This window comes from Pristis pectinata, chromosome 9 (assembly GCF_009764475.1).
Source record: "Pristis pectinata isolate sPriPec2 chromosome 9, sPriPec2.1.pri, whole genome shotgun sequence".
NCBI classification, from domain to species: Eukaryota; Metazoa; Chordata; class Chondrichthyes; order Rhinopristiformes; family Pristidae; genus Pristis; species Pristis pectinata.
The window spans coordinates 60,424,188-60,451,633 of record NC_067413.1 but is presented as its reverse complement, the minus strand read 5'-3'; the positions used below and the strand labels follow the sequence as shown (position 1 = coordinate 60,451,633).

Genomic DNA, 27,446 nt, shown 5'->3' with positions numbered 1-27,446 from the left:
AATCTGTTAATTTATCAGTTAAATACCAAAAACATTGAATGTTGTGAATACATTACCCCAGGGAATATGGGAACATTGGCTTAGGGAAAAAGAGATGCCTCATACTTATGGGTGGCCCATGAAGAGTGGGAAAGTTGCATTTCTCATCCACATTTTTGCTGGCTCATTTAACCATAAGCAGTATTGGCACCATAATTACTTCAGTTTCCTGTGTTTTGAAAGGAAATATTGGCCATAGTTTACATTCATGGTCAGTTTTCAGCAATCTGGATAGCATGCATGTGGATTTGGGAAGAGCACTGGATTAGACTTGGCCCCAGTCATTTCCCATGGATGGATGATGCATATAATGGACATGTAGCCTTTTTGGAAGGGAAAGAATTGATTGAATGAATTTAATAGAAACTGTTTTATTAGTCATAGAGTAACATCTGAATTAAAAGTCAAGAATTTAATTGAACAATAATAGGATTTGATGTTACTTTCCAGTGTGTTAATTTAGATTATCTTTTCTTTTAGATCCAACACTGAAACCTCCAACTGTGCAGATAGTCCATCAACAAGTTCTTCACGGCAATCTGCAGCCAGTTCTCCGGTAATGAATGGAGAAGGCAATCGTTCTCCATGTCCTGCAGCAGCCAGGCCAAAAAATACAACAGCGCCAAAAGACTCAGTTTCTCTACCTGCCAGTAGTACTGGTAAGAAATTGTAGTAAGTTTGATAATGAAATAGAGAGAGGGAGAGAGGCTTGATTTTACACAGCGCTTTTCTTGACCTCTGAACCTTACAGAATGCTTTATAGCCATATGAAGCATTTGAGATCTTGACATTGTTATAATCAGAATCAGATTTATTATCACTGACATATGACATAAAATTTGTTGTTTTGCAGCAGCAGTAAAGTGCAGAGACATAAAAATCTATAAATTATGAAAATAGTGCAAGATAAAAAAGGAATAATGAGGTAGTGTTCATGGATTGTTTGGAAATCTGATGGAAGAGGGGAAGATGCTGTTCCAGAATCGTTGAGTATGGGTCTTCAGGCTCTTATACCTCCTCCCCAATGGTAGTGACAAGAAGAGGGCATGTCCTGGATGGTGAGGGTCCTTTATGACGGATGCTGCTTTCTTGAGGCACCACCTCTTGAAAATATCCTCGATGGTGGGGAGTGCTGTGCCCGTGATCGAGCTGGTCAAGTCTATAAACCCTCTGCAACCTCTTGCAATTCTGTGCATTGGAGCCTCCATACCAGACTGTGACGCAACCAGTTAGAGTGCTCTCCACCATATATCTATTTATAGAAATTTGCAAGAGTCTTTGGTGACATACCAAATCTCTTCAAACTCCTAACGAAGTAGAGCCAGTGGTGTGCCGCCTTAGTGATTGCATTAATGTGTTGGGCCCAGGATAGATCCTCTAAGATGTTGACGCTCAGGAAATTATTCCCCTCCACCCCGACCCCTCAATGAGGACTGGTGTGTGTTCTCCCGACTTCCCCTTCCTGAAGTCCACAATCAATTCCTTGGTCTTGCTGACGTTGAGTGTGAGGTTGTTGTTACGACAGTTCATATTCAGCAAAGGCAACCTGCCATTTCAGGTGGTTTTAAAAAGTCCAATATCATTGCTCTGAAATAGAACAGGGAAGGTATTTCTGTTGTTCTGATCAATATTTATTCCTCAATAATTAAGAAACAAAATTCAAAATTTTACAGAAAACTCGATTGTAATCACTAAAATAGATTGTCTTATTTACATTGTTGCTTACACGAGTGGCTGAATATAAACTCCGACAAACAAGTGTGAATGAGAAATCTATTTTAGTTATTAAAACTGAGTTTCTTTATAAATTCTGTTTTTGTTTCTGTTTTTCAATTATTGAGGAATAAATATTGTCCAAAACAACAGCAATGCCTTTCCTACTGTGCTTCGGAGTAATGTTATTAGACATTTTAAATCCACCTGAAATGGCAGATGGCCTTCGGCTTAACATGCAACTTTTCCTTCAGCAACTAGAGCGTCAGCCTGTATTTTGTATGTGAATTGGATGTGAATTCATAATATTCTGATTCTGAGGTGAAAGTGCTGAGTCTGACACCTATTGTGTTCAGAGACTCTGAAAAATTGTAATTTGATGATGTATGTAATTTATAAAATCTCTGCATAATTTATGAACCTTTATTTATTACTCCATTGTGAATTTGGTATATACCCCTGAATCCTTCCTTCAACTTATCGACTGCACCAAAATGAACAATAGTTTAGCACCAATGGAATCATAACTATTTTGTATTATATTTACATAGCTTAAAAGCAAAATCCATAAACATTATTCAACCCAGATGTGGAGGTTGTCCCAACTAGAGAAAATTATTTAGTTCAATACTTTCCATGTCATTTAGAACCATAGAATACTACAGCACAGAAAATAGGCCATTCGGCCTTTCTAGTCTGTGCTGAAACTTTATTCTGCTAGTCCCATTGACCTGCACCAAGTCCATAACCCTCCAGACCTCTCCCATCCATGTATCTATCCAATTTATTCTTAAAACTTAAGAGTGAGCCCACATTTACCACATCAGATGGCAGCTTGTTCCACACTCCCAGCATTCTCTGAGTGAAGAAGTTCCCCCTAATGTTCCCCCTGATTCTTTCCCCTTTCACCCTAAAGCCATGTCCTCTCATATTTATCTCTCCTAACCTAGATGGAAAGAGCATACTCGCATTTACTCTGTCTATATTCCTCATAATTCTGTAAACCTCCATCAAATCTCCCCTCATTCTTCTGCGCTCTGAGTAATAAAATCCTAACCTGTTCAATCTTTCCCTGTAACTCAACTCTTGAAGACCCGGTAACATTCTTCTCTGCACTCTTTCAATCTTACTGATATCCCTCCTATAGTTAGGTGACCAGAACTGCACACAATACTCCAAATTTGGCCTCACCAATGTCTTATACAACCTCACCATAACATCCCAACTCCTATACTCAATACTTTGATTTATGAATGCCAGGATGCCAAAAGCCTTCTTTACAACTCCGTCTACCTGTGATGCCACTTTCAGGGAATTATGTATCTGAACTCCCAGATCCCTTTGTTCCTCCGCACTCCTCAGTGCCCTACCGTTTACTGTGTATGTCCTACCTTGATTTGTCCTTCCAAAATGCAACACCTCACGCTTGTCTGCATTAAATTCCATCTGCCATTTTCTGGCCCATTTTTCCAGTTGGCCCAGATCCCTCTGCAAGCTTTGAAAGTCTTCCTCGCTGTCCACAACGCCTCCAGTCTTAGTGTCATCAGTAAACTTGCTGATCCAATTTACCACATTATCATCTAGATCATTGATATAGACAACGAACAACAATGGACCCAGCACAGATCCCTGAGGCACACCACTAGTCACAGGCCTCCAGTCTGAGAAACAATCATCCACTACCACTCTCTGTCTTCTCCCACACAACCAATTTCGAATCCAGTTTACAACCTCTCCATGGATACCTTGTGTCTGAACCTTCTGAACTAACCTCCCATGTGGGACCTTGTCAAAGGCCTTACTAAAGTCCATGTGGACAACATCCACAGCCTTTCCTTCATCTATTTTCTTGGTAACCTCCTCGAAAAACTCTACAAGATTCGTTAAACACGATCTACCACATACAAAGCCATGCTGACTATCCTTAATCAGCCCTTGGCTTTCGAAATACTTGTATACCCGATCTCTCAGAACACCTTCCAATCATTTACCTACTACTGATGTCAGGCTCACTGGCCTGTAATTACCTGGTTTACTTTTAGAGCCTTTTTTAAACAATGGAACAACATGAGCTACCCTCCAGTCCTCCAGCACCACACCCGTGGCTAAGGACATTTAAAATATATCTGCCAGGGCCCCTGCAATTTCTACACTAGTCTCTCTCAAAGTCCGAGGAATATCATGTCAGGCCCAGGGGATTTATCTACCTTTATTTGCTGTAAGGCAGCAAGCACCTCCTCCTCTTTAATCTCTATATGTTCCATTCCGCTACTGCTTCCATATCCACTATGCCAGTTTCCTTGGCACACAAGAATTTCCATTGGGACTATTAAAATTCATATTTTTCATTCATGAGTTGGATTTTAAAACAATATTAAAACTTCATAAATCTGTGTATGATGTATTGTACATTATACAAGGGTGCTAATGACTTTGTCTAAATCATATACGTTAGAATGAGTTTATATTCCCTGGAGTTTAAAGGAATGAAATATGATCTCACTGAAATGCATTGTCCTTCAAAGGTTTCCTAAGGTAGATGCTGGCAGGTTGCTTTCCCTAGCTGGGGAAGGTCAAACTACATTGCAGTTTCAAGATAAAAGGTTTCAGCTGTAGGTGCACTTGCTAGGGGCAGGTGTTTGTTGTGGAGTTCCAAGTAGAATGTCGTTATGCACGGAGCAAAAGGGTGAGAAACTCAGTTTTTGCTCAGAAAGAAACTAGATTACCTACAGTGCTTGTTGTTTGAGCCAAAGATAATGTTCTAGCTTTCTTAAAATTTCATTGAGGGAAATTGTGGCTCAGCTAAGGTTGAGGTAAGCTCCTAAAGATATTCAGTTCATGGTTGAACTTCTACATCAACTCTGCCTTTTTACTTTATCCCCATGTCCTTTAATATCATTCATGGCCAAAAATCAGCTTGTCCCAGTCTTAATTATATTCTGATTCAGTATCCACTGCCTTCTGACCTCAGGAGTTCCAAAGATTCACATCCTTCTGAGTAAAGAAATTTTCCTCACTTTATGCTGAAATATCTGGCTTATTATCCCAAGTCTAGGATTTGTATTTCTACACTCTTCAGCTAGGGGAAGCATTATTACAGCATCTACCTCAGCAAGACATTGAAGATTTCAATGGATCACATTTTATTCCTTTAATCTCCAGCAAATATAAACCCATTTTACTGAATAGCAATTCAGGGCTTCTCTTTAAGAATTTAATTATGTGATGTGGCCATTTATTTCCCATCTCTAACTACCCTTGGGAAAGTGGTAATGAACTTCTGCAGTCCCTCTGATGATGGTACTTCTATACTGTTCCAAACTGAATTCCAGTATTTAGATTAGTAATGATGAAGGAATGATAATTTGTTTCCACATCAAGATTTTATGTGACTTGGGGAGGGAACTATCATTTGAAGGTGTTCCTGCTATTCTTGACCTTCTCAGCAGTGGTGATTGTGGGTTTGGAAGGTGCCATCAGAATAGTTTAGGCAAGTAACAGAATGCATTTTGGAGATGATATGCACTGCAGGCACAATGAATGGTGGATTTCCATATTTCTTTATGACATAGGAGAGTCTATGCCCACTTGCAGAGCAATCCCATCCCCGCACGAATTTTCCTTGTAATCTGTTCTCCCCACACATTTCTGTCAACTTCCCCCAGATTCTACGAAGTCAACCAAGTCATTCATGTATATTATAAATAACAAGGCTTAACTGATCCTGTGGGACACCATTAGTCATAGGCATTCAGTTGCAAAAACAACTTTCTACCATCGCCCTCTATCTCCTATTGTCAAGCCAATTTTGGATCCAGTTTGTCGACTTGCCCTGGATCCCATGGGCCCTACCCTTTGAACCAGTTTTCATGTGAGACCTTGTGAAAGGCTTTACTAAACTGCATGTAAATCACATCTACTCCCTGCTTTTATCAATACACTTAGTTGCCTCTTCAAAGAATTCAATCAAATTGGTCAGACAGGATCTGCCCTTGACAAAGCCATGTTGGCTGTCTCTGATTAGTCTCTGCCTTTTGTAAGTGATCATTAATCCTCTCCCTTAAAATGTTTCTGGTATCTTCCCTACCACTGATGCTGGGCTCACAGGTCTATAGTTACCAGGCTTTTCCCTGTTGCCTTTCTTGAAAAGGGGGGTCATGTTACTTCACTTCTGTCCAACAAGGATTTAAAAATCTCAACCAGAGCCCCAGCAATCTCCTTCCTTGCCTCCTGCAGCAGCCTAGAATAAGTCCCACCCAGCCCTAGGGATTTATCCACCTTTAAGCCTGCCAAGGCATCATGCATGTCCTCTTTCCATTTATGGAGACATGCAACTAGACTTTCACCTTCCCTTCGCTGAATTCTCCAACTACAAAGCCTGTTTCCTTTGTGAATAACATTGAAAAGTATTCATTCAGGACCTTACCTTTACCTTCAGGTTCCACACACAGATTGCCCCTGTTGTCCCTAATGGGCCCTTTTTTTCCCCCCTGGTTATTCTATTGCCCTTAATGTACTTATAGGGCACCTTCGTATTTACCTTAATCTTGCCTGCCAGTGGTTTTTTGTGACCACTCTTTGTCTTCCTAATTTCTTTTTTTAAGTGCATTCCTACACTATATATACTCTTGACTGGCTTCCCCATCATTAGTTTTCTCTACCTATCATATGTTTCCTTTTTACTCTTTATTCAGCTCTCAATATCTCTTGACATCCATAGTTCCTTGTCTTTTATCCTTGCAGGAACATGTTGGCCTTGAACTCTTGCAATTTCTCCTTTCAATGCTTCCCACTCTGCAGTTGTAGACATGCAAATGGATACGCTCAATCCACCTTTGCCAAGTCCTCCCGTATGTTAATGAAATTATCCCAATTTATGACCTTAATTACTGGTTCATCCATATCATTTTCCATAACCACTTTAAAATATATGGAGTAAGGATTACTGTCTCCAAAATGTTCCCCTGTTGACACTTCCTCCACTTTAGCCACATTAACCCCAAGATAAGGTCCAGAAATGCTCCACACCTTGTTGGTCTATCTATAAACTGCGTCAAAAAGCTCTCCTGGGCACGCATCAAAAATTGTGCCCTCTCTGAGTGTTTAACACTGTCAATCCTAATTAATAATTGGGAAATTAAGATCCTGCAGTACAATAACCGTATTTTTATTACATCTGCCTGATATCTGCCTATATATCTGTTCTGTCTCTTGTTGACTGTTGGGAGATCTGTAATACACCTCCAGCAGTGTACTGACACCCTTTTTCTTTCTAATCTCTATCCATTTGGTCACGTTTGAGGAGCCTTCTAGGATATCCTCTCTCAAAAGTGAAGTGATGTAATTTTTGATTAATAGTGCAATACCTCCTTTCTTCCTCTCTTCCACCACCACCACCACCACCTGAAAATTCTGTACCCTGGGGTAATGAGATGGCACACTTCAACCAGTAGGGACAATTTACGGTGCCCAATTAACCAATAAAACTGCACGTTTTTGGGGATGTGGGAGGAAACCTGAGCACCTGGAGTAAATCCATGTGATCACAGTGAAAATGTGCAAACTCCACACAGCCAACATTGAAGTCCAATAACCTGTACCAGCTGTGCCACTGTGCCATCCCACATGATGTCTCAAGCAATTGGAACACTTAGTCCTCAATGTTGTTGAATTTCTTGGGTGTTGCTGAAAATAAAACTTGTACCTGATGATATAATTATACAGAAAAATAAATGTTCGTGTTGCACCTTGGAGCAATAGCACAGTGTAATGGCAAGCCTGTAAATGTTTGTTAAGAAAGAATTAGGTGAGTACAAAATACCCTTTCAAAAATAATTCTAAATGGCACACATGAACATCACTATTCAGATAGACTGTAAGCTTGCCCATTTAATAAGAATGTTAAAACTTTTAACACTAAACAAAAACAGCTTTAATGTTGGTAATATACAGCAGATTCTAAAAGACAAATTAAAGGTTCAGTTTGCCACCATTATTTCAGAATTATGCATGTGTGGTTGCGGCAGGCATAGTAGTGTAGCGCTTAGCATAACGCTTTACAGTGCCAGAGACCCGGGTTCAATTCCGGCCACTATCTGTGAGGAGTTTGTACGTTCTCCCCATGTCTGCGTGGGTTTCCTCCCACGTTCCAAAGACGTATGGGTTAGGAAGTTGCGGGCATGCTAGGTTGGCGCCAGAAGCGTGGCGACACTTGCAGGCTGCCCCCAGGATACTCTATGCAAAAGACGTATTTCAATGTGTGTTTCAATATTACATGTGACTAATAAAGATCTTATCTATTATCTTAATTTTTAAATATTTTTGCTTATTTTGTTTCAGTAAATGGAGAAGCAGTATCGTCACGACCGCTTACACCTCCATCAGCATCATCCTCATCTTCACCAACAATAATAGCGACTGTGACTGCTGGCAGTGGAGTTATTACAGAATCCACAGAGACTTCTACCCCCATCATTTGCACTACTACAACTATTACTACTACTAGTACAACTTTATCTTCCATGTCTGCAGCAAGCTCAACAGAAACAACTACAGCTGCTGTAGGCAATAACACAACTTCATCACCAAGTACATCCACTGGTGCAACTGCTGATGTTCCTTTAGCAGCCACAGACACAGGTGCCAGAAGCAATACAGGATTAGACAGTGGAAAACCTAGACACTCATCTTCAAATACATCTACTGGGCCTGTAAGACAACAGCCAAACAGCATTAACATAGAACCACTGCCAGCTGGGTATGTACAAAAGCACTCATCGACTTTGACTATTAACATTGAAAGTAGAGTTACAGGATCAGTGTCTGTGGAAAGATTCTTCTAAATGTGATAACTTTTCTCTTAAAGTAAGTTTTATTTGACACTTTTGAATTGTCCATTGCTTTAAAAGAGTGCCCTTCATATTACTAAAAATAATGTGTGTAATGAATAAAAGTATAAAGAAAAAAATTGTAGATCTGCAAATAATATGAATTTGGTGTTTCCAAGAAACATTTTTTTACAATTTTGTAATGGGTACAGATTGCCTGTAATCTTTGCTTCAGCATGATTTTAGCCCTGGGCAGTGCTTGAGGGTTTTAATTTTTTCTGATTCCCACCTCTACCTTTTCCGATGCCTCCTTTAAGGTGATGAATCATGCCAGGGTATAATTTGAGTCTGAAGATTGAATCTTCACTATTCATTGTTTCCAGTCACATACACTTCCTATTGAATGATAATTAGAATTTAGGATCCCTGGCAGTGCATATCCCTTTTGTCAAATTCTCCTTCCATCTGCCTAAGAACTTGAAGTACTGCTTGTTTGAATTTGGTAAACCTCAGCAAGTACCAAGAATTGAATCTGAAATCTTCTAAGTGTGTAGTTTATTCATGCTATAGGTTGCATGACAAACTTTAAGCTTTATTCCATTTTGTTTTTGATTAAGTAGTATCATAGTCACAATATATTTACAGTAATTTATGCAACTGCATTGAAGTCCAATAATCCTGTATGGTCTGATGTCCATTACATTTTGATCACCTTTTGCATTTTTTAACAATACCATACGTTATTAACACATGGGCTACTTCTTTAATTCACTTGCCAGGTACCTATTCTCCTCTGTCTCTCCATAATTACAACTAGTGGGATATTTTAATGTGTTGAAGGCAATGAATAATTGTACGACAATTGGACTTTTTAATGTTAAATCAAAGATGAGTGTTTAAAATTATGAATTTGAACTTGTGTCCTTGATCTTAATTTTACAATTAATTAGTAATGGTCACTTTGCATGTCCAGAAAAAAGAGATGAGATTAAAGGAGGTGAATTTCTTGCACCTTAAATGTAGTAAAATGTGCCAAGGCGTTTCACAGGATTGTTCTCATACATAAGCTGACAACAAGCTGGTGAGGAGTTATTAGCACAGATGGCTAAAGAGGTCAATTTTAAAGATACCTCAGTGGAGAGAGAAGAGAGATTGAGTTGTTTAATGATGGAATTCCAGAGCTGAGAACCTGGCAGCCGAAAACATATCTGCCAATGGCAGAACAATTAAATTTAAGAAAGCTCAGGAGACCAGAATTGGAGTTGCATAGATATTCTGGATGGTTGTAGGGCTGTAGGAGATGAAGGTCATAGTATAGGATGTGACCAAGGAAGAATTTAGGGAAAAAAAAGGATGAAAATTTTAAGATCAAATGGATGTTTAACTAGGAGCTGTTGTAGCTTCTTTGTGGATTAACAAGACTTGAGACGAGTTAGGACATAAGAAGCATGCAGGAAGGTTTCATCAACAGTTGATTTGAAAAGATAGTAATAGGCTGTGTCATAAACAGAAATGCTGGTCATACTTAGCAAGTTAAACAGCATCCTTATCCTTGTTTTAGCTGAGACAAGACTGAGTGAGAGTAGATGTTCAGGAAATGAAGGAGATCGAGACGATGGAGACTGGGAGAATGGAATTGTGATGAATGGAGGAAAAAGCCAAAGCACTTAAGGGTCAAACATGTAGTTCTAAATAAGCCAGGTGAGTGTTTTTTTCAGTGGATGGATATGGTGGAATAGAGAATTGGAAGGGAATATGGGGCGTGGGTGAAGTGACCAGCATTTACCTTGTGTGTGATGATGAAGGCAGCAAGGACACATGAGATGGTATGGCCAAGAGATGAGACATGAAATGGCCTAGTAGAGTTTATACAGAGGAAGAGGTGAAGGAAGGGAGGAAATTGAACTCAGAAGAGAGCACTTGAATTGAGGTAGAGGTTGAAATTGTGGATGAAAATCACACTGTGCTGTTTGAAGGAGAGTGCTGAAGTATGAGGAAGATTCTATGGTTCTAAAGTAGGAAGATGTTAAATGAGAGACAAGAGAGTTTGCAACAAAGTAAGATGAGGAACGGTTCATCCCAAATTGTGATTTTACCACTGCAATTATCAGTGAGAACACAGTGAAAGATAGTCAGTAGGAGAAGCTTCCTTTAGGATGAAGGTGTCATCACTCTTTCCAAGTTTCCATCATGGACGTGATGGCAATGAAATCATTTAAGGCAGGAACCTTGTTCAAAAGTGAATTGACGTTCTGGAGAAAGATGTCATGTAGGGTAGTAATATGTGCCTCACTAGCAGAGTTCAAGAATCAGTAGGGGGAGGGATAATGGGATAAGTAGGAGATATGCAAAATAGCTCCCAGCCAGTGCTGTGAGTGGGAATTTCAGTGAGAGAATGAGGTGGAAACATTGAAATTGGTCCATGTAAGGAGCAGCAATAAGTCTCTTAATGGGCCCTTTGGAGAATGCCAAGAGCAGTGCAGAGGGAAGCTATAGGTTTCTTTAAGAGAAATGGTGGGAGAAACAATGAAAAGTTGAGGAATGTTGAAGGGATTTGGAGGGCAGAGAAGTGAGAAATGATAAGAGAGGAGGAATTAGGTAAAGAGAATGATAAAAAGATAAAACAAGTGCAGAAAAGGTGAAAATGATAAATGATAAACTGGATCTGGAGAGGTAGCCAAAATATGTGAAATTTTTTAAAAAATGCATATGTTGGAAGTTTGAAATAATATCCAGAAATGCAGGAAACATTCAGCAGGCCAGGCAATATCTGTGGAAAGAGATCAGGAGAAACATCACATCTGGTTCACTTAACACAGATTCTGCCTGTATGTTTTCAGCATTTTCTATTTTTATTTCAACTGAAGTACACAAACCTTCCACTTGTCCTTCATTTTAAAGTCCTTTTAATAAACATCAATGCTCATAATCAGGTTTATTATCACTGACATATGTCGTGAAATTTGTTGTTTTGCAGCAGCAGTATAGTGCAAAGACATAAAAATTACTATGTTACCTATAAATAAAAAAAAAGTGCAAAAGAGGAATAACGAGGTAGAGTTCATGGACCATTCAGAAATCTGATGGCGGAGGGGAAGAAGCTGTTCCTAAAACGTTGAGTGTGGGTCTTCAGGCTCCTGTACCTCCTCCCCGGTGGTAGTAATGAGAAGAGGCATGTCCCGGATGTTCAGGGTCCTTAATGATGGATGCCACTGCCTTGAGGCACTGCCTCTTGAAGATGTCCTCGATGTTGGGGAGGGTTGTGCTTGTGATGGAGCTGGCTGAGTCTACAACCCTCTGCTGTCTCTTTCGATCCTGCGCATTGAAGCCTTCATATCAGGTGGTGATGCAACCAGTCAGAATCATTGGGGTAAATTGGGCGGCATGGTAGTGTAGCAGTTAGCGCAACGCTATTACAGCGCCAGCAATCGGGGTTCGATTCCTGTCGCTGTCTATAAGGAGTTTGTACGTTCTCCCATGTCTGTGTGGGTTTAGGGGCGGCACGGTAGCGTAGCAGTTAGTGCGACGCTATTACAGCGCCAGTGATCGGGTTTCGATTCCCGTCGCTGTCTGTAGGGAGTTTTCCTACAGGGGGTGCTCCGGTTTCCTCCCACGTTGCAAAGATGTACGGGTAGGTTAATTTGGGTTTAAAATGGGCGGCGCGGACTTGTTGGGCCAGAAGGGCCTGTTACCATGCTGTAAATAAAACTTTTTAAAAAATTTAAGTTAAATTTAAAATTATATTTAAAATTTAAATTTAAATTATCTGACAACAGACTGGCTAATCATTGTTCAGGAGACCTTAAAACAGGAAGGAAGAAATCTAAATTTGATTTAATATGAATTTTACTCTATTTGTGAGATTTTATAACATAAAAGAGCCCACTCACTTGATTGTACCATCCTCTCTGAAAGAGCTACTTGTCTTTCTAAAAAAAACAACACATGCTTCACTGCCCATTTTATCTCCTATGTATTGTATGTGTATTAATAAACTACTTGACTAAAACGTTTCCTAATCCAATTTCACTTTCTGAAGGTGGGAGCAGAGGAAGGACCCACATGGTAGAACATATTATGTTGATCACAACACAAGAACTACAACATGGGAGAGACCACAGCCTTTACCACCAGGGTAAGTAGATATTGAAGTAGATTCTGAAGTAGATATTCATATGAACCTGTTTGTGAGAATCTGAGTTTAATCAAGCAGTGTTTTGTCTCCTAGTTGGGAAAGGCGGGTGGATGATCGAGGCAGAGTGTACTATGTAGATCACAACACCAGGACAACAACGTGGCAACGGCCTACAATGGAATCAGTCAGGAACTTTGAACAATGGCAGTCTCAACGGAATCAGTTACAGGGAGCTATGCAGCAATTCAACCAACGATACCTCTATTCGGTAGTTAACACCTATTTTTGTTTCCTCCTTTCATCTGCATCCAAAGTTAGCACTTACTGCTAATTATTGCACTGTTCTATAGTATTTTCTATGTTAATTACCTTCTGGGTGAGAAACTGTTTCCATCCTAGAGCCAGAATTGTTTGCCTTGTTCTTACTGTTGCAAAGAATTTAAATAATTATGCTAGCATTTTCTTTTCAGCTAGCTTGCATTTTAGTAAGGGGTGGAGTTATCAAACAAACATATTTTACACTGTGGTGCTTATTTAAAAGAAGTCATATTTACACCTGCTGCTGACAGTGCAATGAATTGTACTATACAGCTTCTAAGTACATTGGTGCAGGGAGAAATAAAGGGTGACTCAATAAAGGCTTCTTTTACCTCAGTCATAGTAAATGGTTGCAGAGCAACTTTAGGCTGAAAAAATGTGAGTATTTGAACTGAATGTTGATGATGCTGATGCTTCATTTTACATATTATAATATGTTGGTTCATATGAAGAAACTAAGGTAATTATTTTTTTCAACAGGCCTCGATGTTATCAGCAGAAAATGATCCACTTGGTCCTTTGCCACCAGGCTGGGGTATGTTTGTCATCAATTTTGTGAAGGTTATGCTTCACTCTTGGGATGTAGTAAGTCAATTATTCAGGGTATTTGTCTGTTCCTAAATTGGAGAAGTTGTGATATGGATTATTTTCTTTGTTTGAAAGAATACTATAAATTGTACTTGATTAAAATTAGTTAGATTGCAGGTATATATTGAAAGATATATATTAGATGAAAAAATATGTTGGACTTTAAATAAAATTGCCACCTATGTAGAAATGATCAATGACATCTGTCATTCACTACAAAAAAATTATTTAAAATGTATACAGAAAGATAGACTTAATATAGAACAGGAACAGGCCCTCTGGCCCATAGTGTCTGTGACAAACATACTTCCAGTGTCTAGAGATTTTATAAAATATTTTCATTAGTTTTAGGTTGTTGAGTATATGGAAATAGGATTAAAACAATATGAGATCCTGAATTTTAGGGTTTAAGTTTGGTCATCACATCATAATTTTTCCAAATTCTGCCTTTTCTTACTTGGTTTAGTGAGAGAAAGAGAGGGAGATGTAAGTGTAATAGAAATGGCCAAATTATACAGAATACGACATCCTGTCCCCCACACCCACACACATGTATCCTTTGCATTCTTGAAACTGAGAAATGAAGACAAGAAATTCTAAGGCAGTCTTTATTTTCTCTCTACAACAGAAAGGAGGGTGGATGCAAATGATAGAGTTTACTTTGTGAATCATAATACGAAGACCACTCAGTGGGAAGATCCAAGAACGCAGGGGTAAGAAGACATGTAAATATGTGAATTCTTTAAGTCCAATTGAAGCAATAATATATTCAGTAATTTTTTTATAATTCCTGTATGCTGTATTGGAAGCTTTTGGAGTATCGTCTGAATTTTTCAAGAGTGGGATGCTGTTCTCATACTTTAAAGAGTATATTTAAAAAGTAAGTTGTCAGTCCATGAATTAATGTATCACACTAAACCATCATGACAAAAAATGAGATAACTAGCTGATTTCTCATGGTTGATTGTTCTGGGATAATTTGTAGGGATATGTAAGTGAATTCAATAGTATTAAATTATTTGGTATTAATCACAGCAGAATATCAAATGCTATATACATTTTGCTATCAATAATTTAAAATTATATTAATCAATTATCAGCAGCCAATTGCATATGTATCTGCAAGATGAGCTTAGGGCATAGTAGAAGATAATTGCTTTCTGATCAGTCTCTTGGGATGAATTTTAGTTGTGCAAAATGGCCTTATTGAATGGTGAAATGGTGAAAGCAAGGATTGAATAAAAAGTGAAGATTTTGGGGAAAGATACTCAAGAAACATGATGAGGCATGGATAGGTTTGGAGGAGAAATGAATTGTAAAATAGCTCAACGTGAGGTTGTAAGAAACCTAGGGGTGCTCAAATGTCAAGGTTCCTTGTTTATTCAAAATAAAAGCAATATGCCATGTGTTTTTATTTTACATCGTGAATGATTTGTACATGTCTACCTCTTCTATTCTAACCTTTTGGATGCTGTCATTTTAATTCCATATTTCCTTGTTACTTCAAATGTGCAGCTTGCAAAATGAAGATCCACTTCCAGAAGGCTGGGAAATTCGATACACAAGGGAAGGTGTCCGATACTTTGTTGATCACAATACACGAACAACTACCTTTCAAGACCCTCGCACGGGAAAATCGTCAGTGTAAGTTTTATTCTTGAACAAACATGAAAGAACAAAATAATTAATTGTTGTCATGCACCTGGTTTGCAGTTAACATTTTTACCATGTTTTTTCTTGCAGCTGGCAATTTTGCATGTTGAAACGTGAAGTGGATTGTGTATAAAATTAGAACGTAATCCAAATCCAAACGCGATTTAATCGCACACAATCCAAACTTGAGCCCATGCATTCAGAATTTTTCCCAAATCTGACCTGACAGTCACCAAATACTTAATGATCTTGAGCCTACTGTTGATCTGTTTGAGGATGAAATGCCAAATAAATGCACCTGAAGCTCTCAACTTTCCACAAGTTGCGTTCTTGCTAGACAAATCATCCTAACCTGAATAAAGTACTGAACTGGCACAGCATGGTTCAACATGAGCTAATTTAAATGCTTTATCACAATGTAGATGCAACTCCAATGCAAATTAGATTACCTGCAAATCAGAAATCAAAATATGCACCCAACCTAACCCTAACTCAGCACGTATAGCCAAGTCTCTTTGGGCTTTCGTCAGGAAGACAATCTCAAACCTGAAGCAGGCATGATAGGTCAAAAGGCCACATTTAATCTTGTACTATTCAGAATTTTAACAGGATATGATATCTTTTGATACAAGGAGAATGTTTAGTGTAATATAAATATTTGTTTCAGTGTAATGGTATTGTATCTAAAATAAAAATTTCATAGTACAAGCAGCATAAGATTCTTTAGATGTACTGCCGTATTATGTTGTGTGTTCTTAAAGATTCATCATTCAAAATCAACATAAATATTTTTCAAGGCATCTCAAAGAATGTCACAAAATTCCATCATTACTACTTGTTTTTTCTTGCAAGTAAAATATAACTTATTTCCACAGTGCAAAGGGCCCACAAATTGCATATGAACGTAGCTTTCGATGGAAGTTAGCACATTTCCGGTATTTGTGCCAGGTAAATTTACATTTTGTTTCCTTCAGAACTAGATTATTCTTCATTTTAAACAATTACAAAATATGTAATAATTAGCTCTGTCAAAACTAAAGTTAATGTAAATTTTTGCACTTGAAATATTGAAGTGCCAGTTTTTAGTATTCTATGAGATACTGTTAGTTGACACAATTAATTTTGTCCTTGCAGTCTAATGCATTGCCCAGTCATGTAAAGATCACTGTTTCAAGGCAGACCTTGTTTGAAGACTCCTTTCAACAAGTAAGTTTTTTTTATTGGTACTAGAAATTGAAGTAGTGTACATACTAGAAGATTATCAGTTGTAGCTAAAATTTTACAGGACGTGAAAGAAAACAAATACTTTCTCTGAACATGAAACCAATATAATACAAAAATATTTTAGTATAAAATGCAGATTTATCTTTATACATTCCGGGTGATAGAAGATCATTATGCCAGCTACTCAAGTACTTTGCTTCCTATGCAGCACTGCCAACACTGTTCCTCCAATAGAAGGAGAAATGAAAACCACGTAAATCAGAATTCCATTCAGTCGTGAGAAATTCAGCCACATAATACGTACTTTTCATTGTATGCAATAGAAAATCATTTTTTTCCTGGAATGAAACATTTAGCAAGACAGTGTAAGGCCTGTCCAGTTGCACCCAATGCCTTAGGACTCAGGTGCAAATAGAGTTTGCAGCAGTAAGAGGCTCGTAACCAAAATGATCATTGATACCCTACTGATGGGTGTTCTAGAATTTCTAGGCCATTAAACTAATTTGGGTCACTGTATAGATGTACAGGTTGGGATACAGTGTAGATGTACAGTTAGGAGCGAGGTTCAGTCAAGTAAACAAGAAAAATTAGGTCAGTAGGCAGAACTGACATATACATGATAAGGCACATGGAAGGAATGAAAGGCCAGGTTGTATCTATTTTAATGTAAGGAGCCTGATGGTAAGGCAGAATGAACTCAAAGCATTGGTCAGCACATGGGGATATGATATTGTGGCAATCACAGAGACATGGTTGAAAGAAGAGTAGTATTTGGCAACTCGGCATTCCTGGGGCAACACATGAAGTGCTGAAGGAACTCAGTAGGTCAGGCAGCATCTATGGAGGGAAATGAATAGTCGACGTTTCGGGCCGAGACCCTTCATCAGGACGGGAAAGGAAGAGGGCAGAAGCCAGAATAAAAGGATGGGGGAAAGGAGAGGAGCACGAGCTACAGGTGATAGGTGAGTTCAGGTGAGAGGGTAAAGGTAGATACATACCTTTGCTCATTGCGGCCAAAAAGTTCTATGTTAACTTCATCAGTCCACAGGACTTGTTTCCAAAATGTATCAGTCTTGTTTAGATGTTCCTTTGCAAACTTCTGACGCTGAATTTTGTGGTGAGGCCGCAGGAAAGTTTGGAGAAAAAAGAGTGCAGAATTTCATGAAAAGAACACCTCTCCAACTGTTAAGCACGGGGGTAGATCGATCATGCTTTGGGCTTGTGTTGCAGCCAGTGGCACAGGGAACATTTCACTGGTAGAGGGAAGAATGAATTCAATTAAATACCAGCAAATTCTGGAAGCAAACGTCACACCGTCTGTAAACAAAAAAAGCCGAAGATGAAAAGAGGATGGCTTCTACAACAGAATAATGATCTTAAACACACCTCAAAATCCACAATGGACTACCTCAAGAGGCACAAGCTGGAGGTTTTGCCATGGCCCTAACAGTCCCCCGACCTAAACATCATCGAAAATCTGTGGATCGACCTCAAAAGAGCAGTGCATGCAAGACGGCCCAAGAATCTCACAGAACTAGAAGCCTTTTGCAAGGAAGAATGGGTGAAAATCCTCCAAACAAGAATTGAAAGACTCTTAGCTGGCTACAGAAAGCAATTACAAGCTGTGATACTTGCCAAAGGGGGTGTTACTAAGTACTGACCATGCAGGGTGCCCAAACTTTTGCTTCAGGCTTTTTCCCTTTTTTGTTATTTTGAAATTGTAAAAGATGGAAATAAAAAAGTAATCTTGCTTAAAATATTAAAGAAATGTGTCATCTTTAACTTTATGCCTTTTGGAAATCAGGTCATCTTTTACTCTCTTAGCTATTCACAGAAATTTTGACCAGGGGTGCCCAAACTTTGGCATGCCACTGTATGGATTCTGACATGTTTTCTGATGGTAGTGCTAATTAGCAGCAAATAAATAGGAAATAGTGTAGGCGAGGAATGGCATTTTTGTTAGAAGTCTTCAAAAGTTACTGCAAGAATGGGAAGAGAAAACATTGCAGGAGATTTTTAATAGTAACTGCATAAATAGGAATGGAACTAAGTAAGGACAGTCCCACACATCTGGTTAATGAAGGAGAGGCATTTGAGGAGGATGGTGTGGTCAGGTCCACTTAAGTTGTAAAGGATGAAGAAGGCTAATGTGCCATGGTTACAATCCCACGGAATTCATTTCTAATATTGACGAGACCTATTTCAGTGCCATAGTAGGGTTAGGAACCTGAGTGGAGAGTTTAGTTTATGGTTTATTGTCATATACACTAGGGTGCGATGAAATTCCTATCAAGTGTGAAGCTCACAGAGCAAATAGTATACATGGTACGAATAAATATGGCATTTATTACAGCAGTGAGCGCAAAACAACAGAATGATGCAAAATATAGTAATGCAAGATGAAGTAGTGCAAAAATAAATGCTAAAGTGACAATATGGAAGATGTGGAATGAAGGGTTCAAGGAAAGGGTTTATCTCATCAATATCCATCAGCTACTGTGTCTACCAGATGGAGATGCTGAGCCTCAATGGCAACTGTTCCCTTGCAACAAAGTCACAATTTTAGAAATAAATGTAGAATATCTGAAAACAAAATAATTCACAATGACAATGTTTGATTGTATGTAGAAACTAATGCAGTTTCCAATGCTAATATGACTTAACTGATTAGAGGTTGCTAGGAAATAATGAAATTGTTAATGAAAGATTTATTTTATGAGCTATATTTACTGTATACCCTCAGTATAATATATGCATGTGTGAGTAATTGCTGTTTGGATAAAATTTGTCTTTAAGGTATCCATGAATGGCTTATGAATGTTAAGAGATATACTGTAATAGTTTATGTTCAATTTGTACCTGGTTTATATATGTAATGAAAATTGAATTAGTAGGAACAGAGTGAACATACATTACATAAGTTATTCCAATTGACTGCCAACTACTATCAAACCCATTTTGGACAGCTTCATGAAAATTCTTTTTTTCAAACAGATCATGGCCTTAAAACCATATGACCTTCGAAGACGATTATATGTAATATTTAGAGGAGAAGAGGGGCTGGATTACGGCGGTTTGGCAAGGTAACTCACAATAACAGATATTTGCAAATAAGGATTTCAGTGAAAGTTAGCAAAATGTAGTAACTACTGATACTCTGTGCATCTGAAGTACCCCAAAATATTTGAACTAAGAGCAAAATGAATTTTTTTTTAACCCTAAAAGAAAAAAAGTAGTCTCATACTGCAAATGATTCCTTTTCAAGTCTATTAATTTTCCTTTATTATAAATTAATCTGGAGTTTGATTCTACCTTTTTAAAGCAACCCGCCGTGTGAAGAAATTTATCCTTCCCTCTAGCTGTTTTGAGAATTATTTTAAAGATAGTTTCTTCCTGTTTGACCCCTAACAGTTTTGAATATATTTGCAGAGAACTACCCCAGCAATTCTAATTTTTTCTACTTAACTGATGCACTTCATGCTTAATGACACCTTGGTAAACAACCTCTAGATCCTCTGCATTTCCGTAATGTTCCTCCCAAAATGTGACAGTCAATACTATTTCAGCTGAGGCCTAACCACAGATATGCAAAGGTTTAGCACAAATGCTTTGTTTTTGTATTCACTCCTATAACTACAAAGCCTAGTACCTTGAAGTCTCATGCGTATTGTGTTCACTCTTCATCATGTTGGGGGAGGGTGAACAGCCAGAGGTCATGGTACATATTGGTACCAATGACATAGGTAGGAAAAGAGATGAGGTCCTGAAGAGGGAATATAGGGAGTTAGGTAGGAAGCTTAAAAGCAGGACCTCAAGGGTAGTAATATCTGGATTGATGCCTGTGCCACGTGCCAGTGAGGGTAAGAATAGGATAATTTGGCAGATGAATGCATGGCTGAGAAATTGGTGCAGGGGGCAGGGTTTCAGATTTGTTGATCATTGGGATCTCCTCCGGGGAAGGTATGACCTGTACAAAAGGGACGGGTTACACCAGAACGGGAGGGGGACCAATATTCTTGCGGGGAGGTTTGCTAGAACTGTTGGGGAGGGTTCAAACTAGTTTGGCGGGGGATGGGAACCAAAGTGATAGGTCAGAGCATGGTTCATTTACTGTACAAGTAGATCCAGAGTGTAGAAAGACTGTGCGGAAGGATAGGCAGTTGAAAGGGCAAAATTGCAGTCATTTGAATGGGCTGAAGTGTGTCTACTTTAGTGCAAGAAGTATCAGGAACAAGGCCGATGAACTTAGAGCGTGGGTAAGTACGTGAAACTATGACGTGGTGGCCATTACAGAGACTTGGCTGTCGCAAGGGCAGGAATGGCTGCTGGATACAAGATATCTTTATTTGTCACATGTACATTGAAACACACAGTGAAATGCATCTTTTGCGTAGTGTTCTGGGGGTAGCCCGCAAGTGTCACCACGTTTCCGGCGCCAACATAGCATGCCCACAACTTCCTAACCTGCACGTCTTTGGAATGAGGGAGGAAACCAGAGCACCCAGAGGAAACCCACACAGACACACAGGGAGAACGTACAAACTCCTTACAGGCAGTGTCCGGATTTGAACCTGGGTTGCTGGCGCTGTAAAGCGTTGTGCTAACTGCGACACTACCGTGCCTGATATTCTGGGGTTTAGATGTTTCAAAAGGGACAGGGGGGTAGGTAAAAGAGGTGGGGGAGCGGCTTTGCTGATCAGGGGCAGTATCACAGCTGTAGAAAGGGAGGATGTCCTGGAGGAATCATCCACTGAGTCAGTGTGGGTGGAAGTCAGAAACAGAAGAGGAGCGATCACTCTATTGGGAGTATTCTACAAACCCCCCCAATAGCAGCAGAGATACTGAGGAGCAGATCAGGAGGCAGATTTTGGAGGGTGCAAAAAGTAACAGAGCTGTTGTAATGGGTGATTTCAACTTCCCTAATATTGATTGGCACCTCCTTAGTGTAAAGGGGGTAGATGGGACGGAGTTTGTTTGGTGTGTACAGGAAGGATTCCTGACACAGTATGTGGACAGGCCGACTAGAGGAGAGGCCATACTGGACCTGGTACTAGGCAATGAGCCTGATCAGGTTTCAGATCTCTTGGTAGGAGAGCATTTTGGAGATGGTGACCATAACTCTTGACCTTTATCATAGCCTTGGAGAGGGATAGGAGCAGACGATATGGGGAAGTATTTAACTGGGAGAGGGGGAATTATGATGCTATTAGGCAGGAACTTGGGAGTGTAAATTGGGGACAGATGTTCTTGGTGAAGTGCACAGCGGAAATGTGGAGGTTGTTTAAGGAATACTTGCACAGGGCTCTGGATAAGTTTATCCCATTTAGGCAGGGTAAGGATGGTAGAGTGAAGGAACCGTGGTTGACATGAGATGTAGAACATCTTGTCAAGAGGAAGAAAGAAGCTTACCTGAGGTTTAGAAAGCATAAATAAGACAGGGCTCTGGAGAGTTACAAGGTAGCCAGGAGAGAGCTTAAGAATGGACTTAGGAGAGCTAGAAGGGGGCATGAGAAGTCCTTGGCAAGTAGGATCAAGGAAAACCCCAAGGCATTCTACATGTATGTGAAGAATAAGAGGATGATTAGGGTGAGGGTAGGACCGATCAGGTATAAAAGAGGAAACCTGTGACTGGAGTCGGAAGAGGTAGGGGAGGTCCTTAATGAATACTTTGCTTCGGTATTCACCAGAGAGAGAGACCTTGATGTTTGTGAGGATGGCATATTCTAGGGCATGTCGAAGTGAGGAAGGAGGATGTGCTGGAACTATTGAAAAACATTAGGATAGATAAGTCACAGGAGCCGGAAGGGATATATCCAAGATTATTACGGGAAGCTAGGAAAGAGATTGCTGCACCTTTGGTGATGATCTTTGCATCCTCACTGGCCACAGGAGTAGTGCCAGATGATTGGAGGGTGGCAAATGTTGTTCCTTTGTTTATGAAGGGAAGTAGGGATAACCCTGGGAATTACAGGCCAGTGAGTCCTGCTTCAGTGGTGGACAAATTACTGGAGAAGATTCATAGAGACAGGATTTATGGGCATTTAGAGAAGCATAGGCCGATTAGGGACAGTCAGCATGGTTTTGTGAGGGGCAGGTCGTGCCTCACGAGCCTGATTGAACTCTTTGAGGATGTGACAAAGCACATTGATGAAGATAGAGCAGTGGATGTGGTGTACATGGATTTTAGTAAGGTGTTTGATAAGGTTGCTCATGGAAGGCTTATTCAGAAAGTCAGGAGGCATGGGATCCAGGGAAACTTGACTGGATTCAGAATTGGCTCGCCCATAGAACACAGAGGGCGGTGGTAGATGGCGCGTATTCTGCCTGGAGGTCGGTGACCAGTGGTGTTCTGCAGGGATCTGTTCTGGGACCCTTGCTCTTTGTGATTTTTATAAATGACTTGGATGAGGATGTGGAAGGCTGGGTTAGTAAGTATGCTGATGATACAAAGGTTGGTGGTGTTGTGGATAGTGTAGAAGGTTGCTGTAGGTTACAACAGGATATTGATAGAATGCAGAGCTGGGCTATGAAGTGGCAGATGGAGTTCAACCTAGATAAGTGTGAAGTGATGCACTTCGGGAGGATCAAATTTGAAGGCAGAATACAAGGTTAATGGCAGGACTCTTAGCAGTGTGGAGGAACAGGGGGATCTTGGGGTCCACGTCCCTAGATCCCTCAAGGTTGCCACACAGGTCGATAGGGTTGTTAAGAAGGCATATGGAGTGTTGGCCTTCATTAGCCACGAGATGATGTTGCAGCTCTATAGAACTCTGGTCAGACCACACTTGAAGTATTGTGTTCAGTTCTGGTCGCCTCATTATAGAAAGTATGTGGAAGCTTTAGAGAGGGTGCAGAGGAGATTTACCAGGATGTTTCCTGGATTGAAGAGCATGTCTTATGAGGATATGTTGAGCGAGCTAGACCTCTTCTCTTTGGAGAGAAGGAAGATGAGAGGTGACTTGATAGATGTGTACAAGATGATGAGGCATAGATCAAGTGCACAGTCAGAGACTTTTTCCTAGGGTGACACTGGCTAACACAAGGGGACATAATTTTAAGGTGATTGGAGGAAGGTATAACAGGGATATCAGGGGTAAGTTTTTTACACAGAGAGTGGTGGGTGCATGGAACGCACTGCCAGCAGAGGTTGTGGGGGCAGTTACATTAGGGACATTTAAGAGACTCTTAGATAGACACATGAATGATAGAAAAATAGGGGGCTATGTGGGAGGAAAGGGTTAGATAGATCTCAGAGCAGGATAAAATGTTGGCACAACATTGTGGGCCGAAGGGCCTGTATTGTGCTGTCGTGTTCTATGTTTATTACTGGACTTGCTATACTCAGTTCAAGCCAATTATATATTGCAAGAAAAGCAATGATCTTGATACTTGGCACTGAAGGATCCTGTGGCAGAAAACTATATCTTCATCACAATCCTCTGCCTCGTATCTCTGAGTTTATTTTGCAGCTAAGTTGTCAACCTTCCTTAAGTGCCACCATTGAGCTTGTTACATGAAGAGATTTCCAGGCTGAGGAGAGATGAGGGGGAGACAGCAGCTTCCAACACATTGAAGAAGAGGTGATGAGGGATTATACCATCTGGGTGGTCTGTCAAAAACTGGAGCAGTGTCTGTCTGTCCCCAGCATCGCCTAGTCTTGCCATGCTTGCTAGGGTGTAGCCCTGAGCACCACATCTCAGTGCTAACTGGCCATATGGCTTGCCCTTCTGTGCCCAAAACCAGCCCTCAACAGGCAGCGTCTTCATCCCCAAGCCAAGCCAATGAATTGCTTCAGAAGTGGCAGTGGGAGGTAGGGATTCACACCAACTTCCTGGCACCCAGCTTCCCACTCAACAGCAGAAAGGACAAGCAGGTTCTCAGCATAGCAACAAAGAGGGCAGTAGTTCACACTTGGTTCTGGCATAGCAAAGTGCAGCCCCCAAGTCAACGTCTTTTTTAAAAGTATGGGGGGAGAGGCAGTGGCAGTGTGTGTATCTGAGGGAATGGACTGAAGGACCAGGAACACTTTAACGAATCAGAATTCTGCAAGGTAATGCTAAACAAAGTACAGTGTACTTCTTCAGATTCCTTCTGAAGGTCCATACGTACAACATCAACATCAATTTTCTTTGTCATTTAATCAGGTTGAATAGATTATTTATCTTTTAATATATGTGTTGACTGTCCCTTTTTTAAAAAAAGATGTTTCTCAATGTGAGAATTAATTATGGCTAATTTCAATGAACTTTTTTGGCTTTCCCACTACTAACATCGGAACAATATTCTTGTAGCTACCAGGAATATTTCTCTCCACCTTTTGAGAGGTGGTTTAATATTGTTGGTCCTCCAGTCTACTGAAAAGAACTTCAATATCAAATCATTCTGAGAACTATATAGATAAACCTTTTCTATATCATATGGCAAGTGTAGATCATTTACATTTTATTTAATGATTTTTACCAAAAGGTATTTGTACTGCATTTTAAATGCAATAGATAAATCAAGCGTGTTTGAATAGGAAATAGGTTGTTAAGAATCTTGTAATTTGAGAATTTTTCAAGCTTTCATCCATCTTGTAGAGTGGAGTATCTATTTGAGCAATAAGGAGTGGAATATTGGCAAAATATATTTTTAAATAATCAAGCTGTGAATGGCAATGATTAAAAGTAATGTTTAATTTTCTTTATGCAGGGAATGGTTCTTTCTACTGTCACATGAAGTGTTAAATCCAATGTACTGTCTTTTTGAATATGCTGGAAAGAGTAACTATTGTTTGCAAATAAATCCAGCATCCACGATTAATCCAGATCACCTGTCCTATTTTTGTTTTATTGGAAGATTTATTGCAATGGTGAGTACAAAATTCTTCAATCAGTTGAATTGTTAAGTTGTAAAGAACAAAAGAGTTAATTGTCATGTACTAAGTCGATGTTCCTGGGAGCCATCCTTTTGAGACTGGAATAAATCTAAAATGAGAGATTCTTTGAAATATAATTTACACTGTACCATTTGGTATTAAAATCTAAAATCTGAATAGAAAACTACTTCTCTGTGTAATACCATGCAAAGAGAAAATATCATAGCCTATTTTAGATTGATAGATTAAATACCAGGCCACTGCTAAGGACTCGTGTTCTTCTGTCTATGCAGAGCTTGCAATTATAGATTGAATGAATATTAGAGATTGAGCAGAGGCAAATTGTGTTTTCAGGATAGCTAAAGGCTGATCCATAAACAATGGTTTTGCATGCCCTCTACTGGATAAATTGTGTGATATCAGGGATCTAATAGTGAGATAGATGCTAGTGGAACCAGCAGCTTTGGGGTAATGAAATACAATGCTTTAAAGCTCAGGATGCAGAAACATTCACTTCAGTACTTTTCCCAGTTGATGATCCCAAAGCATGTTATTGAAGAGGTTGACAGGGTGACTAGTTTTTTGTAATTACTTACTGAAAAGGGAATCAGTGGTAAGTTACAGGAAACATTTAATTTAATGTAATTTAATGTACCTGTATCTTCAACTAGAACAAGCAATTACCTAAATATCATCTAAATTGATTAAATTCACTGGCACAGAAATTCAGTCCTTTAACATATGTGGTTTGAAGTGCTGTGGGATTGAATTGCACTGCAAAATTGGTTGTACTTTTACATGTGCATTAGGAGCACTACCTTGAGATACACAGGGATGATAATCCATGTGCAAGTTCCCCTGCAGCACGTAGAGTGGGCCTTGAACATTATTCAGCTCTGAACAGCAAGGACAGGCCCTGCCGTCTGCCTTATAGAGAGATCATTAATTTCTTCCAAATTTGCTGGGGAGTTGATTGCAATAGAGCTGATTGGGCTCAGCCAAAGTGAAGTTTGTAGCTGCAGCATGTTGGGACATCTGAAAGCATTTTAGAGGTGAAACTAGAAGCAGTGCATGCTCGCTGTGAGCCTTCCTCCTCCTGTGTGATCAAGAGGAGGAAGGTTGTAAAGACAAGAGGCTATATCCAAGATATCTTCTGAGAGAGTACTCTTATCATGAGAAACAAAGGACTACAGATGCTGGAATCTAGATGAAAAACACGATGATGCTGGAGGAACTCAGCAGCATCCATGGAGAAAAGCAGGCGGTCAACGTTTCGGGTCAGGACCCTTCTTCAGGATTGAAGATAGGAAAAGGGGAAACTTAGTGTGAAGCATTAGTAAAACATGAATTAATGACAAATGGATTTGCTAAAATAACTGTTCTGCAGACATGGTTTCAGACTGATCAAGTGCTGACAATGAAATATTTCAGAATCCTTGATTTTTAGAAGAGGTAGTCAAAATGATAAAGCAGGAGGCTAACTATGACGATAATGGTTAGATCAAATGCAGCATAGAAGAGGATCTTGGCTCAGAAAATCAAGATGTATAATCTATTTGGGTGAAACCAAAAATAACAAGGGTCTGAGTTTATAGAATGCAGTTAAGATAGATTCCTAGATCAACAGACCAAGGAACCAAGTGGGGAACAGGCTATTTTAGATCTAGTATTGTGCAATGAAACTGGGTTAGCTAATAACCCTGTGGTACATCTACAAACACAAGCTGGTGCAGTGGCACAGCAGGTCACACTCCTGCCTCACAGCTCCAGGGACCCAGGTTTGATCCTGACCTCTAATACTGTCTGTGTGGAGTTTGCACGTTATCCCTATGACTATGGATTTCCTCCAGGTGCTCCTGTTTCTTCCCAAACTGGTTGCAAGGTTAATTGGCTACTGTAAATAACCCCTAGTGTAGGCAGCTGGTGGAAGAACCTCAGAGGTGTTAATGGGCGTGTGAGAGAGAATGGGTTACAGGGAAATAAATGGAGGATTGATGGAAATGCCCTGACAGCTGACATAGGAGGCCATTTGGCCCAAAGATTCTATGTCTTAACAAGATATGAGAAATGTATAAAACAATGAAAAGTCAAG

General features: G+C 39.7%; 1 protein-coding gene across 3 annotated transcripts in view; it reads left to right on the top strand.

The window, feature by feature from the left end:
* LOC127574662 (NEDD4-like E3 ubiquitin-protein ligase WWP1) overlaps window positions 1-27,446 on the top strand; it is a 151,835-nt gene that overhangs the window by 100,567 nt on the left and 23,822 nt on the right. For all 3 annotated transcript variants that reach the window (XM_052023883.1, XM_052023882.1, XM_052023881.1), the window contains exons 7-17: window positions 520-698; window positions 8,092-8,509; window positions 12,619-12,714; window positions 12,808-12,982; window positions 13,513-13,567; window positions 14,249-14,333; window positions 15,136-15,264; window positions 16,149-16,221; window positions 16,408-16,479; window positions 19,492-19,580; window positions 25,189-25,348. In XM_052023883.1, coding sequence (XP_051879843.1) covers window positions 520-698; window positions 8,092-8,509; window positions 12,619-12,714; window positions 12,808-12,982; window positions 13,513-13,567; window positions 14,249-14,333; window positions 15,136-15,264; window positions 16,149-16,221; window positions 16,408-16,479; window positions 19,492-19,580; window positions 25,189-25,348 — 1,531 coding nt within the window. The remainder of the gene's footprint in view (window positions 1-519; window positions 699-8,091; window positions 8,510-12,618; window positions 12,715-12,807; window positions 12,983-13,512; window positions 13,568-14,248; window positions 14,334-15,135; window positions 15,265-16,148; window positions 16,222-16,407; window positions 16,480-19,491; window positions 19,581-25,188; window positions 25,349-27,446) is intronic.